Raw genomic sequence first — 19,457 nt, forward strand, 5'->3', positions numbered from 1 at the left:
GCCAGAAATCAACAAGAAAAGGAAAACTGAAAAATGTGCAGTTATGTGGAAATTAAACACACAACACAATCTTAACCAATGGGCCAAAGAAGAAAACAGAAGGGAAATTAAAAAATACTTTGATATGAATGAAGATAAAAACACAACACACCAAAATTTATGAAATGTAGTGAGGGTAGTATTCAGAGAGAAATTATAGCATATATGCTTTCATTAAAATAGAATAAAGATCCCAAATCAATAATGTAAGCTTACACCTTGAGGAATAAGAAATAAAAGAGCAACTAACACCAAAGCTAACAGGAAGAAGGTGATAGTAAAGATTAGAAATAGAAGAAACAAAACAGAAGAGAATAAAATAATCAACTAAATTAAAGGGTGGTTCTTGGAAAAGATTACAAAATTGACAAACTTTTTGCTAGACTGGCAAAGAATAAAAGGAAGTAGATACAAATAACTAAAACAAGAAATGAAAGTGGGGAATAATTCTACAAAAACAAAAAGGATTAAAAAAAAGTATTATAAACAATTGTATGCCAACAAATCAGGTAACCTGGAAGAAATGGACAAATTCCTAGCAACACACAAACTGCTTAAACTGAGTTTAAAAAAAAAAAAAAAAAAAAAAAAAACAACTCAAAAGACCTATCACAAGTAAAGAGATTAAGTCAGTAATCAAAACCTTCCAACAAAGAAAAGTTGAGGATCAGATAGCTTCATGGGTGAATTCTACCAAACATTAGGAGAAGATTTAACTCTAATCCTTCTTAAACTCTTAAAAAAAAAAAAAAAAAAAAAACTGAAGAGGAAGAAACACTTCCTAACTAATTCTATGGAGCCAGCATAACTCTGACACCAAAGCCAGAAAACATCATCACAAAAAAAGAAAACAGGCCAATATCCTTTATGATTATTGAGGCAAAATACACAAGAAAATACTAGCAAGCCAAACCCAACATCAAAGTATACGAATTATACACCATGACCAAATAGATTTATACTAGGAATGCAAGGCTGGTTCAACATGAGGAAAATCAATCAAAATAATACATCACATTAAAAGAACAAAGGGGAAAAACACAATCATCTGAGTTGATACAGAAAAGGCATTTGACAAAATCCAACACTTCTTCCTAATAAAAATTCTCAGAAAAGTTAGGAATAGGAGGATACTTCTATTAGCTATTAGTTCTGTTAGCTAAAGCTGTATTTAGTTCTAAAGCTATTAGAACTAAAAAATTAATTCAGCATAGTTGTAGGGTACAGTACCAACAATGAAATACCAGATGCATTCCTATATACGAGCAAAGAATAATCCAAAAATAAAATTAAGAAAACAATTTCATTTACAACCACATTTAAAGGAATAAAAAACCTACGAATAAATTTAACAAGGATATGAAAGACTTGTACACTGAAAACTACAAAATACTGCTGAAAAAAATTTCAATGACTTCGATAAATGTAAAAGCACTTCATGGTCATGTTTAGAAAGAATTAATATCAGTAAGATGTTAATACTAACAGTTTTTCAATAGTATCCTCCTGAAATTCATATCCACCAGAACTTTAGAATGTAGACTTATTTGGAAAAAGTGTCTTTTCAGATGTAACTAGTTAAGATGAAGTCACATTGGATCAGGGTGGGTCCTAAATCCAATATGACTGGTGTCCTTACAAGAAGATGGAAACAGAGGGAAGACTGTCCTGTGAGGATGAAGAAAGAGACTAAAGTTAAGTAGCTACGAGCTAAGGAACATTAAGGATGTCCAGGAGTTCCTAGCATAGTGCTACAGAAATAAATCTGACTAGGAGCCCTGAGGTTACGGGTTCAATCCCTGGCCTCGCTCAGTGGGTTAAAGATCCAGCATTGCCATAAGCTGTGGTTTAGGTTGCAGACTCAGCTAGGATCCCGAGTTGCTGTGGCTGTGGCACAGGCTGGCAATTGTATAGCTCTGATTATACCCCTAGCCTGGGAACCTCCATATGCCGTGGGTGTGGCCCTAAAAAAAAAAGATGTCCAACAAACACCAGAAGGTAAGAGAAAGGCATGGAACAGATTCTTTCTGAGCTTCTTCAGACAGAACATGGTCCGGAGAACACTTTCGTTTATTTTTTTAAGCCATCTTAGCTTGTGGTACTTTGTGACAGCAGCATTAGGAAACAAACAAGCCACCCAAAGCAGTCTTCAGATTCAATACAATCCTTATCAGAATTCCAGCATCTTTTGGAGTTCACATTGTGGCTCAGCAGTAACAAACCTGACTGGTATCCACGAAGATGCAGGTTCAATCCCTGGCCTCACTCAGTGGGTTAAGTATCCAGCATTGCTGTGAGCTATGGTGTAGGTCACAGACACAGCTCAGATCCTGTGTTGCTGTGGCTGTGGCACAAGCCATCAGCTGCAGCTCCAATTTAACCCCTAGCCTGGAAACTTCCATGTGCCGCAAGTACGGTCCTAAAAAGCAAAAAAAAAAAAAAAAAGTTTTAATTTTTTAAAATTCCAACATCTTTTTTTTTCCTGCTAATGGAAAACCAACCCATAAAATGATATGGAATTACAGGAGTAACTGAATAGCCAAAACAACCCTGAAAAAGAAAAACAAATGTGAAAAATTCATACTTTGCAATTTCAAGACTTATTACAAAGCTACCATAATTAAAACAGTGTGATACTGGCATAAGGAGAGACATAAGCCAATGGAAGAGAACTGAAAGTCCAGAAATAACCCCATATGTGTGTGGACAATTGACCTGGCACAAGGGCGCAAAGATGATCCAATGGAGAAAGAATGGTGCCTTCAACAGGTGGTGCTGACACAGCTGGATATCCACCTGCAAAAGGATGAAATTCGACCCCTACCTCATACAATAAAAAAATTAACTCAAAATGGACCAGTGATCAAGACCATAAAATTCTTAGACAAAAACAGAGGGGTAATCTTCATGACTTTTTAGTTGGAAATAAATTTAGATGCAACACTAAAAGCATGAGCAACAAGAGAAAAATTAAAGTTGGACTTTACTGAAATTAAAAACGTTTTGTATCAGAGGACATTATCAGGAAGTGAAAGGACAATCTACTGAATGGAAGGAAATGTTTACAAATCATACCCCTGATTAGGGACTTGTATCTAGAATATAGCAAGAACTCCCACAACTCAATGATGAAAAGCAGCCAAATTTAAAACGGGCAGAAGAACCTAAGGAGACATTTCTCCAAAGAAGACATATAAATGCCCAAGAAGTACATTAAAAGATACTTAACATACTTAGTTATTAAAGAAATGAGGTCAAAACTACAAAATACCACTTCACACCTACTACAGGGATGGCTATAAAAAACAAAACAGAAACGGAAAAGAATAAATGTTAGTGAGGAAGTAGAGAAATTGGAACCCGCATACTCTGCTTGGTAAGAATATAAAATGCTACCACTGCTATAGAAAACAGCATGGCAGTGCCTCACAATATTAAAAATAGAATTCCCATATGATCAGCAATCCCACTTTTCCGGGTATACATCCAGAAGAACTGAAAGAGAAACGGTGGGACTCAGGGCCCAGCAGGCCTGGGCTGCAGGAAGGACAGGAAGACATAAGTAAGCTGGAGGGCTGAGAAAAGGGTGCAGGGAGCATGAATCACAACACTGGGTCCACGGAGGGAGGTCAGCCCCTCCCCTTTACTGGAGATGGATCCAGAGAGAAGGAGCCTAAACTATAACATCACTGACACTAGTCAAACTCCTCGGAAGACACACCAGTCCTGAGCTGAGCCAGGGTCAAAGCAGCCCTCCCACAGTGGCCGCTGTAGGACACCGTGCTGGCTACCCACCCCAGTAGACATACACCTCCTTTCCAACCCAGGCCTGAAGAGCACTTGGGAACAAAAGCCACCTGCTAAGAAGGAATGAGCAGTGAACTGGCCTGATAGAGACACAAACCCCACATCTGGAGCAGAGAGAGAAAAGTCACTGCTGAGAGCCTTTCCACACCCTTCTTGTCACCCTGCATGGCACCCACCTCCCACGGGACGGATGGTCACTGAGACACAGGGGAACATGCTCTGATTCACTCTGAGAAATGAGATGCAGTTCAACACCACTGTGATTTGTGATGCCATTTACACAATTAAACACAGGCATGTAGCACAAGGAAGGGGTGTGGTTAATGGCATTACACAAGCTACAAAGAGCAGACAGCTACAGGCTGGAGGCGACATGGGACATCACTGCCAAAGGGCGTGGGCAGACCCGTCGATTCACCAAGGCTCTCTTCTATTTAGCTGGGCCTTTTACTCAAGACTGTCAAGCTCCCCACCAACATGGAGCAGCAGCTGCTGGTGGCCTGTTTTACAGATGACAAGCTTAAGTTCCCAACAGGACCACTGAGGGCTTGGAAGAGTTCTGCCTGTGCTGAATTCCAGCTCAAAAACTTCCCAACAACCTGCATTCCCCCAAGTCCTGAGGGGAGGTTCACGCAAGCACAGTGGGAAGGCCCGAGGGCTGTGGACAGACCACAGCCTTTAGATTTGTTCTCTTGGGATCACACAGACCCTCTTTCTCTTCCAACTCCTTCCTCTTCTTTATGTGAGAGTAGATGCTGACACCTGCAAATTCCTATGAACCCGGTGCTCCAGCTCAACACCCCTGGGCTCACTCCTGGCAGCAGCAGGCCACCCACAGGGGGCCAAGTAAGCCTCAATGTCAGCATTCACCTGTCCCTGCAGCTTCCAGGCCCCGTCCATGGAAACCTTTCTCAAAACCAGCTGAGGCTTCTGGCTTGAGCCAGCTCACAGTATCCCCCAAGAGGCTCAGGCTGCCTAAGAGCAGCATTTCCCACTGGACCTCGGAGGAGCCCTCCTGGTCAGGGCTGAGGTAGGTCAAGGAGTCTGTTCATCCCCCCATTTACTCTCGATCCATGCAGCCCTCGCCGTTAGGACCGGCTTCACAGAGCAGCCCTGATTCCTCCTTGCCCCCCAACCCTGCTAATTTTAGGTCTCTTTCCCTGGACCTCCACCAAACAGGTCAGATCGCGTTTCCTTAAAGCAAAGTACAACCTGCAATTTTATCAAGGAAAGCACGCATGCTGTTTGATTTTTGAGACTGTTATCCATGGGGAGACAAACAGGAGGAAGAGGTGGAGATGCGTAATCACCAGCCAGCCTACAGGCCTAGAAAGACACTGAAACACTCATGTCACACAGCCCTGCTGCCCCTCACAGGACACAAGCAGGTTACCAGACTCAGACAAACAAGAGCTCTGATCAGTCGAGGCCCAGGGAGGCAGACGGGGAGGACACTGCACCTAGTGGGCCTGTTGCATGCCCAGCACATGATCTCCTGTGCTGGCCTCACAGGCCCACCGGCCTGGCCACCATGCACTCCCCTACTTGGCTGACCAGCTCACAGTCCTCCCTGCTGGTCCCCATGCTCCCCAGGCCAGTTCTCCACCCCACTCTCCAGCTCCTCCACCAGGAAAGCTCCAGCCCCACATTCGCTGGTCACTTCCTTACTTGGCTCTCGAACATCACTACCCCATACAAAACAGCACCCTGACAGGCCCTCAGGGGTGACAAACCTGTTCTGAAACTGTGGAGAGGCAATGGCTCCACAAGAATGTCAACTCAGGAAGTGCACTGACTTAACTTTAAAATGTGTTGCATGAACAGGACTCAGTGAAAAGAGAAAAGCACACCTACCCTCCGCTCCTTACACCAGCCTGGCTTGCTTCAAGATGCTCACCACCTGACTTGTTCTCCATGGGCCTGCTGTGTGCCTGCCACCCAACACAGCTCTACATGGGTAGGAACTGCGAGCTCACATCAGCAAACATGGGATGCTGCAGCTGCCCAACAGTGAGCCCTGAGGGGGCGCGGGTGGAGACAAACAGCCTGCCTGCTGCCAAGCCCTCAGCCACTGCAGCCACCCTGACAGTGGCCCCTGAGGAGACTCAGGGTAGGAAGACAGGATGCAGGCCCCAGAGAGCTGAGCTGCACATCACAGGAATGATGTCAGTGAGCCCTGACTTGCCTCTTTCCACACTCAGAAAAGCGTTTCATTCCTTAACCTGAAACACCTGGTTTTCTTTTATTAACAGGGATCTTTCAATGCTCTGCTAACCCAGTCTTTTGTTACAAAACCTCCTGTATATTCTGCTCCCGCAGCCTCCTCAGAGCCATCTCAGCCTTATCTGAGATGCTGTGTCCCACGCTTAAGTCCTCAGAATGTCCACCCAATAAAACAGAACTCTCACCTTATAGGTTGGGCTTTTTTTTTTTTTTTTTTTCCGTCAACAGAACTCTGTCCCGTCCATGAGGCGCCCCAGTGCCAACACAGAAAGCACGGGACAGCAGTGTGCTTGCAGGGACAGGGGAGTGTACGACGTCATGAGAGGGAGAGACAGCAACTTTGGGCCTTCCAGCCTACATGCATGCCTGACAAGCATGGAAGGGCCCTGGGTTTGCCAAGGGGACACAACGCGAATGAAATGGGAGACACCAACTCCATGGCCGGCAGACTTACACCCCAGTGGGAGGAGGCCTCACAGAAAAGGATGAGGGTAAAGAGGTGCCACCCCCACCCCCCCACACACAACACACAAGGATGCTGGTTCTCCAGCAGCCCAGAGGGTCTTCTGCAGACAAAGAGAAGCAATATAATCACATTCATCTTCCTCCTTTTACAAAAACTATTGATTCTCAGAAGAAAGCGTATTTAACAGAACTAACAGAGGCTTCTGCTGCCTTTGCATCCCCCTTCTTCCCTTCCCCTTCCCACCCCCTGCCCCAGATTCCAGTGCACGGAGAGGGTGGGTGAAGCAGAGGGTGGCTGGTCATGCCTGGAGGGACATCACCTGGAGCCCTCTCCCTTGAAGCCTGTGAAACAGGACTGGGCCTGGTGAGAGACACAGGTGGAGCACCCAGCTCAGGACCCAGCATCAGGAGGCGTGGCATCTGCAACACACAACCTGGGCGTGCACACCTGTCAGATGCACCGCAGCACCTAATACCTGAGCAGTTCACAGCTACAAGGTCCAAGTAATGCTTCGTTTCCATTTCATATATTTAATGACAACAAATTTTAAAACAGAGTTTATGAATAAAAGGAATGACCAGTGTTCTTTTTTTAAACTAAGGGAATGTTCCATTTTTCTCCCAAGCCACACAAATATATCTGCATTTCATGAGACAGTTGTGCCTACCTGTCAGGCCTAAATAATCAGGCTGCCAAAAAAAGAGCTACAGCAACTCAAATCCAGATTCAGTGCAGAACCCCTGAGGAGCGCAGTGAGACCTCGACATTTCAAAGAACGTGTGAGAGACGCCTCCCCAGGCCAGTGTGCAGCAGGGCCTCAGAGACAACCCCATGGCCAAGGGGGCCTGAGACACATGCCAAGGGGTTCAGAAGGCACACCAGCTCAGGTCTCTGGACAGGAGTGCGACGTCATCTGGGCCTCATACCCCTACTCAGCAATAGGACTGAGCGAGATGGGTTTGAAACCTATTCCCAGCTCCAAAGATCCACTGTGTACATCTCTGGCTACCGAGGTAGGACACCGTGTACTGGCCAGCACAGACACTGCAAGAGCTGCCTCAAGTCACTCCCCCCAGAACTTCTTCTGACCCTGACCCTCCTCAACTCTGCCCCGCTCCACCTGTTCCCGACAAGCCATCCTCCACCTTCTCTGTGAAGGCGCTGACCCCCTGCAGACTGCCTTCCCCAGGGGTCTAGAATATGACCCCTCCCTACCTCCTCCACAAGAGGCCAGACCCAGGAAGACTGGCAGCAGCCTTACTTCCTCCTGGTGGCCATGTCCTCATCTGCCACCAGCTGCTTACCTGGGGCCCTTCCAAGGGATGGCCTCTAAGACCAGAAGGCTGCAGGTGCCCTCCTCCACCTCTTCTAACGTGACCTTCTAGAAAAGGTGGAAGGTGGACGCTGTGGTGGCTTCAAACAAAACTCATGTGAGGTGCATCATCTTGAAGAGAGCGGCCTGGGGGCTCTGGAAGCACTGACACAGGCAGAAACCAATTCACCCTGAGAACCAGTGGGGTGGGCACACAGGACTGGCACTTGGGCAGGTGAGCAGCCTGCACTAGAGGAAACCCCAGGGAGAATGTCCCTGCACAGGCCAGCCTCCTTGCCCCAGCTCCCCATCCACCAACAGTCAGCACCTTACTAGGAGATCAGCCCAGGGTGGGGGCCACTGGGTGCCCTGGCACAACCGTGCACGGCAGTATGGACACTCCCTGTGGCCGGGTGCTGCTCCATCCCCAGGAGGGAACAGCACCGGAACGTGTCACTCCAGCCCCACAACCACTCTGAAGAAGGCACTTCTGTCCCGTGATCCAGATGGGAACACCAACGCCCAGAGACACTTCACAGAGGCCACACAACTGGCTTAGGTAACAGACGGGATGCTTTGCATTTTTCTACAATTCAGTACCTCCCTCTTAGGTCTGTTCAGACTATGACTCAGAGACCGCGCTATCTGCCCTGACTACTTCACGGACTGCCTTTACCTATAAGCGGAGGTTAAAACCCAGCGCCCTGGTGCTGCTACTGTGCACTCTCCACCTAAAATCTGTACAGCACCTTCAGGGCAGCAACCCCTGCCTCCTACCCCTCAGGGAGGTGTCCCCAAGGAGCTCCCGGCTGCCCTACTGATCTCCCAGGTGGCCCTAGTCTGGGAGGGCTGGCACCTGAAGCACCAGCATGCAAGCCCCTGCCTCCACCCACTGGTGGGGAAAGGTAGCCTATGAAGGCTCTGGGCAGGGTGCCTGTCAGCCAGAAAGAGGGGAAAGGCAAAGGGAGGTGGGAGCGGGCTGATCTCCACCTGGGAGAAGAAAACCAAGGCCCCACTAGCACCCAGAGACTCCGCAGGCTCTCCTGGAAGCTGCTTCCACCAGGCCCACTGGTGTCGACACACACCCCACCACAGTGGCAGCCAATGGCCTGCAAGGCGCAGCTATGGCAGGCATGCGGGCGGGCTGCAGCACGCTTGGGAACGCACCCCCTCCCCGGAACACACGCACCCTGCAAGAAGGCCTCCTCCTCTGCCTCCAGCAAAACCGACCAGGGAAGTCAGCCAACTTGAGGTTCCTTAAACCCGACAGCTATTCGCCAGGGACGTTCCAGCCATCACTGTTAGCCACTTTCTCTGGGCCCTGACAAATCCCACAGCTGCCCAAACAGCGGTGTCCATCCACCCACAGCAAAGCCCGAATCTGCTGTTTTTCCAAAGGGACCCAAGGATGAGGGACAGTACGCTAGCCCCTGGGAACCCTATCTCCCCTCCCGCCTGCCAATCAGAAGGGATCCACGGACTCCGGCCTTGCCCTCAGAACCTGGCAAGGAAAGCAGCAACATAACCTGCTCCAAAGCACAGCAGCCTGTGGCTGAGAGCCTGGGCCCAGCCTGTCAGGAAACCCCAATGCTTCCCATCTCTCATCTAACCCCATGGATCTTCCTGCACAAGCATCAGAGACTTTATGGGTGAGAATACACAGAAGAGGGGAGCCCTGACCCAGGCAGCTGGCGCCCCATCCCACTGGGCAGCCCCTCGGGCTCTGCACCAGCCCCAGGCAGCACCACCAAGGTAAGCCTGTGGCACAGACACAGGTAAAAGCCTAGGTTGCCCAGCGGGAGATGGGACAGGAGTAGGTCAGGCAGGTCAGGGGCCTCTGGAGCCCTCAGCTAGATCCCCCCTCAACAGCACTTGTCCTGGGCAAGGGCCTCCCACCTGCCCAGGCCTCTCCAGGCCAGCAAGTGGCTCAGGACTGCCACCTCGTGGCCCAACTCGCAGGACAGGAAGAGGCTCCTTTACCAAGGGCAGCAGCCACAGCTGCCATCCTTCTGCTCCAGGCTTCGGGGCCAGCAGGACAGGTGGGCGTGAGGGGTGGTGGAGGCAGCCGTGTGCCAAGCACCCCCTGAGCACCTTCAGGGATTTTCTCAGGACTCTACAGACAATCTAGGGACCAGGACAACCAATGTCCCCCTTTACTGGGAGGGACGATGACAGATAAAGTGACCACCAGGGAGAACAGCCAGGATGAAGGACAGGTCCCAGGCAGTCTGGCTCCTACATCCAGGCCAGGCCACAGCCTCCAATTCCAGCTGCTAGACACAACCCAAACCTCTAAACTCTCCACCCCGAAATCTAAAACCCAAGACTGTTCTGGCCAGAGAGCCCATCTCCTCCAGGGGGCAGGGACAGGGGCCAAGGGAGAGAGTCTAGGAGGGTGAAACAGGTGAGGCAGGCACAGCCCACAGCTCTGCAGGGCCCCACTGAAGACAGTGCACGCAAGCCCTTCCCCAGCCCTGGGGTCCAGGGAAAACCAGAGGCAAGGAAGAGAGACCACCCCCACGGCACTCTGCTCCCTCAGAGGCTCGGGGGCCAGCACTGAGCACCAGCTGCCCTGGGTCAGCTGCATCTTCTGGGTAAGAGGGCAAAGGTGGAGCCTGAATGGTGTTTTGAGTCTCTGCAGGAATTTCATGGAGGACAGCTGCCCACTTACTCACAGAACTTTCTGTGGTGACAGATGGGACAGCGCTAATGGGCTGCCTTTAACCAGAATGCAGGATGCTTAGGCTCATGGCAAAGGGAGTGAGCACTAAGGCTGGTAGGTCCTCCCTCAGGGGAAGGCCTGTGAGGAAGCTGGGGGGCTAATATATGGGCCTCACGTCCCAGAGGCCACCATGCTCAATCAGGGCCAGGCCCTCCAGTGAGCCTCCAGCACCAGCAGCCAGGCCAGCTTGGACCTGACCTTATCCTGCTCCTCGTCCTGATCCATCTCCCAGAGGCAGTCCCCAGCTCTGGGATATCCCCTCTTTTGACTCCAAATGAACCGCTGGAGACACCATCCCTCTGAGAGGCCTGGCCAGAACCCAAGGCACAGATGGCCTGGGAAGAGCTGCGTGCCTCCCCCCAGTCTCCCAACAGATCCAAACAACAGGTACACATCTGAGGTCTCAGATGCCTGGACAGCCAGTGGCCACTGGGAAGGGGAAGTCAAAAACTGTGCGCTCTGTAAGAACAGCCCTGCTCCAAGAAATAGCTCCACAAACATCTGAGCAGAGCCGCTGGCACCATATCTGCCCTGGTCATGCTGGACCCACAGAATGAAGCCGTCTCAACAGCATGGCGGTGGTGAGTGACGGAAGTCAGGTCTGGGGAGATAGCCGATCTGTACATGCTGAGTTGGAGGGATACTCCCGCCAGCGCCTATGAAGAGCAGGCCCTGGGCAGAGGTCGCGACGTCACAAGAAGATGGGGCTCTGTGGGGCCCCTTGCACAAGGCCACATCTGGCAACAAGGCTCATCCAGGAGGGCACCCAGGTCCTGGCATGAGAGGACTAGGTGGCCCTGCCCTCTCCCAGGAGAGAACTGTGGACTAACACCACCCCAGACTGTTACCCGGAGGGGCAGATGCACCTGGGGGCCTCTCCTTACATCCTCATCTCCACCCTCCTGGACGCTGTGACCACCTATGACAGCTCACCAGCTCTCAGATGGGAGGCCAGGGGGGCACACACCCCTGCTTCCTCCTCCCACCTGCTGGCCCATCCTCCCTCTGGATCCCTCCCACCACCGGCCTCTGTCCTTTGTCCAGGTCACCATGGCCTCTCAGCAGGACTCATGGCACCTTCCCGTTGTGACCCAGGTGCCTCTGCTCTCTGGACTCAACTTCCCACACAGAACCTCCTGAGACCTTCCCAAGCCCCTCCTGCCTCCAAGCCACATGCCCCACACGGCCCATAAGCCCCTTGGCAGCCAGCCCTGCCCATTTCTCAGTTCCTGTCACACCCCTGCCCCTGGCCAGCATCCTTCTCTGGCTCCTCCAGGCCTTGGCTCCCAGGAGGGCTCCCCAGAGAAGGTCCTGCTGTCCCCCAGCTCCTGGCCCACCAGCAGCATCACACACCCTAGTCGGTGAGCCACTGAGTGTTCACTTCTCACGTCCGTCTGTCTCACTGGAGCATGGCTCCCAGGAGGACAGGAGGGTGGCCTACAGGTGGAGTGCACAACAGGGGTGCAAGGGACACAGAGGAGTTTTGAGGCAGAGCAGCTCAGCAGCAGTGCTGAGACTGGGCACCCTCCACTCTGGCGCCAAGATGATGGCAGCCCACAGCAGGGGACAAGGGACAAGGAAGCACCTGCCACGTACTCACAGCTCCTCGTGAACTTCCCATGTGGGTCAGTTCAAGCTAAGATGCGACCGTGTCCCACCAGCCGCTCCCCGCCACCCCGAGCCCCAGGAACAGAGGCTATCCAGCACCAACAGCCCAGGGACAGGAGGGGAGAGGACAGAAGCAGCCGTGTGGAGAAGCTGCCAGGTGTCAGGGGAGGTGCAGAGAGGGCCAGGGCCCAGGAGCAAGGAGCACCAGAGAAAGGCCTCACCAGTCACCCACTCGCCAGCCCTCTAGCAGCCCTCCCCAACTCCTGGTCATAGAAAACTGCAGGGCACCAGAATCCTCCAGAAACCCCTCTGGCTAATCTGTGTGTGGGGGGGGGGGGGTTGCCAGTGGCTGTGGGGTGCACTGACACCACCAAAACACCAAGAGTGCAGGCAAGGGACTTCCGCAGGGTCCCCAGAGCCCAGGGCTCTGGAAAATACCCCCTTCTGGGCATGGATAAGCACACAGCCCCTCCTCTCCAAGCCCCCAAAAGCTCGGAGGGCGAAGGCGTGAAGTTCTGCTGCAGAATAAAGGACAGGGAAAGAAGTCACCACCTTAGCACACCTGGCAGCCATCACGCCTGCCCTCTGTGCAGTGTGCCCTCTGCCCTGTGTGGTGCAGAGCAACTCCCACCTCCACCTCCAGGAGTGCTCCTCCCCTGTCCCACCGCAGGAGGCTCTGCCATCCCACAGCTCCCCATGTTCCCAGCAGAGGCAGCAGTGGTCCTGTGACTCTGTGCCCAGGTCCACAGCAGGGCTCATTCAAGCCCGCCACCGGACCAGCATCCCATCCCATCCCATCTTTACTAGCATAACCCTGGTTTGAGGGGTGGTCAGGTACCCAGCTGAAATGACCAACATAGCTCTGCTTTCAGCTATGGGCCACCCTGTGGCCCAGTTCTGCCGAGGAGACCCCAGGGGAGGGCATCCCTCCCACAGAAAACAACAGAAAAGGCTCTGGGCCAACTGAAAACTGACATGGTACCTGCAGGCACAGGAGTCACCCTGGAGCCACGAGGAGAGCCACTGGCTTGGAGGCTGTGGGGATGGAGGGGGAGGAGGACCAGGGGCCCTCCTGGTGTGTGGACCTACTGCCCCTACCACACCAGGCCCCGCCGACTTGTGATGGAAGTAAACACACCCCATGGTTGAACCACTGCACCTAGGCTTCCCATACGGTCACCCTCCAGGTGAGCACACGTCACTCTAACCAAGATGCCCAAGGTGGAGTTCCTGTCATGACTCAGCATTAATGATTTCAATTAGTATCCATGAGGACACAGGTTCGATCCCTGGCCTTGTACAGTGGGTTAAGTATCCGGTGTTGCTGTGAGCTGTGGTGTGGGTCACAGACATGGCTCAGATCCCACGTTGCTGTGGCTGTGGCATGGGCAGGCACCTGTAGCTCTGATTCAACCCCTAGCCTGGTAACATCCATATGCCAAGAGTGCAGCTGTAAAAAGACAAAAAAAAAAAAAAAAAAGCCCACAGTGAGGGGCCTGGTGTGGCCCCTGCACAGATCAGGTGAGGGAGAGATGGGAGACTTTCTCCCGTCCCACTGCCATCTGTCAGCCCAACAACCCCTGTCCCCTCCCTACCCTGCAGGATCCAGCAATGGCATCTGCCCAAGCGGCAGACACAGTCTGCTTGTCACAAACCTGAGATCCTTTTCCACAGAGAGGAGAAAGCAGAACAGCAGCTCCCCAAAGACTATGTGAATCAACCATAAAGAAACACAAAATAACCCACACCATCCCCTCTCCCCAGCCCTGCAGGCATCCTAGAGAAGTGGGCAGGTGCTGACCCAACTCCACTCCAGGGGCAGCAAAAGGAAGCACACTGCTGCCAAGATGGGTTGGGTAGAAGGCTTGCATGGAATGCAGGGGTGCTGGGCACTGCTCCCTGAGAGGAGATGGGGAAGAGCAGGGCTGCCAGCATTGGGTGCCAGCATGAGGGACAGTTAGGTCTCCCCATGCCAACAGGAGACCTACTCAAGACAAAAGGCCCAACCTCTCAGCCAGGCCCCAAAACAAGAGGACAGCAAGATGTCACCTCTGGCCCAATGCCCAACACACACCCAGGTCTCCCCCCACTGACCAACAGACACCCAGGACTCCCTCCATGGCTGTGCTTTTCCAGGGGAGGCTGTAGCCCAGGACCCGAGGCATGCTGGGGCACAGAGACCTGGGAGCCTAACTGAGGCTGGCAGCAGAAGCAGAAGGCTGTCCCTAGAGCCCTACACCCACCCACTGCCAGCCCTGGAGCCCTGCCTGGTGCATGGGCATTCCCGCAGATGTGCCAGCCCACCAAGGCCCTGTGAACAGCACTGATACCAGGAAGGAACCAAAGCACCCGAGGCATGCTGGGGCACAGAGACCCAGGAGCCTAACTGAGGCTGGCAGCAGAAGCAGAAGGCTGTCCCTAGAGCCCCACACCCGCCCACCGCCAGCCCTGGAGCCCAGCCTGGCGCACGGGCATTCCCACAGATGTGCCAGCCCACCAAGGCTCATGAAAAGCACTGACACCAGGAAGGAACCAAAGCAACTGTCTGCTGGAGAGTCAGAGGCCAAGAGGACTTCTGGCCCCTACAGGCACAGGGCCCAGGTCACAGGCAGGAGGCGAGGCAGGCACCAGCAAGCCTGGGAGAGGGCCTGGCTCTGAAGCCCTGGAGTGCCAGCTGTTGGCATGAGGGCACTGAATGCAGGTCTCTCAACCCACACCGGAGCCACTGGGAGCAGGACCCCTAACCCTGCTTCTCGCCTTAAGTCCAAGAGCAGTGGCCACTTTAGAGAGAAAGGCCACAGGCTCTCCAGACTCTGCTGGGGTCACCTCATCCTGCTCGCACTCTGCCCCCACCTCACCTTCTAGCTGGTGAAAAACGCGACACAGCACAGGGCCTTGGTGGGCTGGCCAGCTGGAGAGGAAACAAGTGCCCACAGGGCATCCAGCAATAGGGGCAGCACTGGCACTGGCACAGCAGCCCCTCTCCCCTGTGCTCAGGCTGGCCGGGGAGTCCAACCACCTGGACAAGGTTTCTTCCCGCTCCTGCCTCATGTCTCCAACATTGCATGGGCTAGAGACCAAGGGTCCGGGCGTCACACAACCCAGGTCCCTGCTGGGGGTTGGTGCTGCCACCTGGCCACCCTGCTGGCTCGTGACAGTTTATCATCCCCTGTCCCCCAATGCCCAGGCTCTCCCAGGGCCCCTCCGGCAGAGAGCCAGCTCTTTCCTAGCTGTCCCCAAAAGGCTCCTGCCTGCCTCTGAGGCCCAAGAGTTTGACAAAGGCGTCCATGTGGGCAGGAGCTGCCTCGGGACGGGCTGTGAGTTACCCAGAGCACATTTCAACAGCACGGCCCTTGCCCTGAGGACTGTGGGAGCTACGTCACCCATGGGACACGCCACATCCCTCAGGGCCCAGCAGCAAAAAGGACCAAGACCCACTGTGGGGCCCCTGGCTCCCCCACAAGTCCAGGAGCTAGCTCTGGGCCTGCAGGTCCAGGCCCTTCTCACCCAAACTCCAAGGTCAGGGCCATGAGTCTAGCCCAGTGTTTCTGCAAGGACTGACTCAGGACCCCCGTGCTCTCCCTTCACAGTGTCTCCTCTGAGGACCAGGGAAACCCTCCCCCAGGCTCCGTAGGAGGGGCCTCTCCCGCCTGTGCCCCCACCACTCCCTGGACACCAGCCTGGTCCCCCACACTCCCCCTCACACTCCTCCTGATAGGCTTCTCTCACGTGTCACCCCTCTTCCAGGCTCTCGTGGCAGGAGGAAACCTGAACACTGTATAGTCACTTGTGAGAAAAGCCTCTCGGGGACAGAACTCTGCCTGATTTACATTCGTCAAGCAACTAACCCAGCGCCTAACGTCTGGTGGCACAGAGAACACATACACATCACGTGATAAGAGAAGCACTCACTGGAAGAGGAAAGAGATGAGGTTTTTGCTTCCTATCAGGGGTACAGCAGGTTCACACTCCTAATAACATGTGTCAGGAATCCAGCAGGCAAGGTCCTAAATCCCACACTCTGCCAGGCCTTCACTGCTCCAACCACGGGGTCTTTAAAGCTCTGCCATTGGAAGACTCAGCCAAGAAACCACAGCTCACTCCATGTTCCCCTCCGGGACATTTGATCTGGATGCCAAACTTGCTCCCAACTCAGAAGGAAGCTCACTCACCACAGCTCCCCACACCCAGGACCCCCAGCCCACACATGGCAGGAATGCACCTCAATACTCAAAACCCATTCGCTTTGGCGCTAGATAGGAAATGGGGACGCTCTGGTCATCAAAAGTAGCTTATAAAAATTATTACCTCTCCTTGTCGTTAGTTTTATGAACTTGTCCCAATAACAAGCTCCACGCAGAAGAGAACTGAAAACCCACACGGTAAGAGTCAGAACAAGCGCACATGCAATGTCAGGGTGCACTCAGCACAGCAGGAGGGAGCCGGCGATGCAAGGCCCAGGCGGGCGCCAGGCTAGGGCAGGAGGCAATGAAGATGGCAGCACTCCCTGGGCCGCAAGCATGCCCTCTCTGCCCGCAAGGAGGGAAAGTCCTGTCTGCTCCACTCAGGTCTTTCTCCTGCCTCTTCCTCATTTAAATTCTCCCAATAACTATTTTGAAACTGCTTCCACTAAAAGCTGCTGCAAACACACCGACCCAACAGAGGGGACACCGTGGCCAGGACACCTCTGCCCTGCGGATGCCTGGGACGGGTCCTGTCACCTGCCGTGGGCCCAGCAGCAAACCCTGCCTGCAGCTAAGCTGCACAGAGTTATCAACGGGCACTCTAACCCCAAAGAAGGCAACCAGGGGTGAGCAAGGTGGTGCCTGGCCTCCCAACTGGCCTCCCTTCAGTCACGACGGTCAGTCCGGGGGCCGGGCTCTGACTGCCCCCAGGCCCTGTAACCAGACCTTGTTTTACGGCAGGGACAGCAAAAGCTGCGATCCTGCCCAGGGACACAGAGCATCAGGAGGCAGGCAAGCTCCCAAAAGGCACAGGGTGCAAAGTGTACAAGGAAATAGATGCCAAACAGTGAAAAAAGCGGACACCCAGCAAGTCAGAGCAAATGCTTCCAAAGTGAGGCAGCCACTGGCTCCACCAGCCCTCAGAACTCTGGAGCAGCGAAAATGTCCATCCAGACGTCTGGGGGCTCGGGTCAGTTACCCCTGGGGTAAAGAAACCCATACCCAACCCAAGATGGGTGCCCTGCCCCTTGAGGAGGCTCCTCCCTCCAGGCACAGCCTCCAGGTGGGCAGCCTGGGTGGTGGGGCAGCATCTCCCGGGCAGGCAACAGCAGGGCAGAGGTGTCCTGGCCACCACTGTCCCAGGTGCCACTTCCATTAACCCTTCACGTCCTGGGCCAGAGTTTGGCTGCCTGCCCCACTAAATGCCTGTCCTCGCCTGGCTTCTCCCTGCCCCAGAGGTCTCCCCAGGTCAGAAGCACCCAGGACAACCTGGACTTGAGGTGGGTGTCTAGGGGAAACCTTGTGGGGACATTGTGGGACACAGCCTGCGGGGTCTGTGCTGGCACCAGGTACATAGTGTCAGATCGGGGAACCTTGTGGGACAAAGCCCTCCACCTGTGGACTGTACTGCCATCTCTGGGAACAGCATCAAACACCCAGCTGGTGCCGAGCATTCCCTGGATGTGTGGGGACACCCCCGCACAATGGAATTGGCAGGATTGATGCCACTGACAGTCCTAATTCTGTCCAGATGCCCACCCTGGCACCCAAACATGATAGAGAAGAGCCCCAGCTCCAGTCATAGAGCCTCCAGGGTCCCCCTGCTAAGAGCTGGCCTTGGACCCTGGAGCCATCCAGGCCAAGGGGACATGAGAGGAAAGTCCTCCTCCTTCCCAAGCAGAGGCTTGTCAGGCCCCATGAGCCCTGGGGGACCATGACTTCTTGGGCTGGGAAACAGCCTATATCCACAGCAGAAAGACCCTCAGCTAAGTGCACAGAGAATTATACCAGCAATCAGCTGTCAGGCCCCAGCTGCCACAGCCCCTCTAAACACAGGAAAGCCCATGTATGAGCACTACAACCATTGCCAGCCTCCCAGGCCCCCAGGGAGAGCAGTGAGGCTCTGCACCCAGGCTGCCTGCCTCTGAAATTACCTCTTTCCTCCTCCCCCTTCTCCCTCTCGAGTGCTACATGTCCGAAGCTCACAGCGTCCTCCCGCTACACCCTCCTGGCAGACACTTCCTGCAAAACTTAGAACTGCGAGGCTCTGGGAACCAGCAGCCAACCATCCAGCCCTTAATGTACAAACCTGAGGCCCACAGAGATGGGAACCACAGCCCAGAGCCGCAGAGCAGATAAGCGCCAAGGCTGCGGGAATTATCGCCCCAGTCCCTGGAAAGATACCCTCTCAGCAAAGAAGCAGCTGGGCTGGGGACCGGTCAGGCTCTGGACTGGCCTCTTCTTCCCCCGCACTCACCATCCGGGCTGACCTCTGCTTCTCCTGGTCCACACTGATCTCCTCCCGCCGCAGGGCCGCCTCTCCCTCCCTCACGGCCACATGGGGCAGCTGGCCCTGACCCGTGGCCAGCTCCTCTTCACACCTGTGCCAGAAGAGATGGGAGAAACAGATGCAGACAGCAGCCAAGGAAGGGTCTGCATGCTCCCTTCAGCCACCCAGGCCCTGGGACCTGAGGGCTGGGGACTCCCAGGCCAGCTAGCCAGGCTCAGGCACGAGGGACAGTCCCCAAGGTGAGGGGACAGTGACACTCTCGAACAAGAGATCAGGAGCCAGGTGAAGAATCAGACAGCCAAACGCCAAATGAGAAGTTCGACCCGCCACTCCAGCCCCTGCTCAGTGCCCACCTCCCCACTCTGCCGGTGCAAGAAGGCTTAGCAGCAGCCTTGGCTTTGAACCTTCACTGTCTTCTTGTCCCTACCCTCCCATCTGCTTTGACTCCTCCTATACAATCATTCTAAAGAGAAAAAAAGTTACTGGCACTGAGGTCGTCTTAGGAGTATTACTGATTAGGGTGTAGATCTGCACACAGTGAGATAGGCAGCACCAGTTCGGCCCAGGAGCAGGTGACAGGCATGGCGTCCTCACCAGACATGCTCTTGGGTGTGTTGTGGGCTAGCTCCACTGAGGACCCAAGGACAGCACCTTCCGCAGTGAAAACCCTTATGAACAGGTGTGACAAGTGGAAGATAATTATAAGACTGGGTACAAACAGCAAGATATAAAATTTTATATGATCCTGAAAAAACAATCCTAAACTAGAAGAAAGAAGGCATTTGAAAGCAATACTCCCAAATATT

At 53.5% G+C, this 19,457-nt stretch overlaps 1 protein-coding gene across 4 annotated transcripts in view; it reads right to left on the minus strand.

The window, feature by feature from the left end:
• The window catches only part of CHCHD6 (coiled-coil-helix-coiled-coil-helix domain containing 6), a 149,280-nt gene that overhangs the window by 111,889 nt on the left and 17,934 nt on the right, over window positions 1-19,457 (minus strand). For all 4 annotated transcript variants that reach the window (XM_047782599.1, XM_047782607.1, XM_047782617.1 and 1 more), the window contains one exon: window positions 18,619-18,742. In XM_047782599.1, the coding sequence (XP_047638555.1) occupies window positions 18,619-18,742 (124 nt within the window). The remainder of the gene's footprint in view (window positions 1-18,618; window positions 18,743-19,457) is intronic.

The sequence above is a fragment of the Phacochoerus africanus genome, chromosome 1 (assembly GCF_016906955.1).
Source record: "Phacochoerus africanus isolate WHEZ1 chromosome 1, ROS_Pafr_v1, whole genome shotgun sequence".
NCBI lineage: Eukaryota > Metazoa > Chordata > Mammalia > Artiodactyla > Suidae > Phacochoerus > Phacochoerus africanus.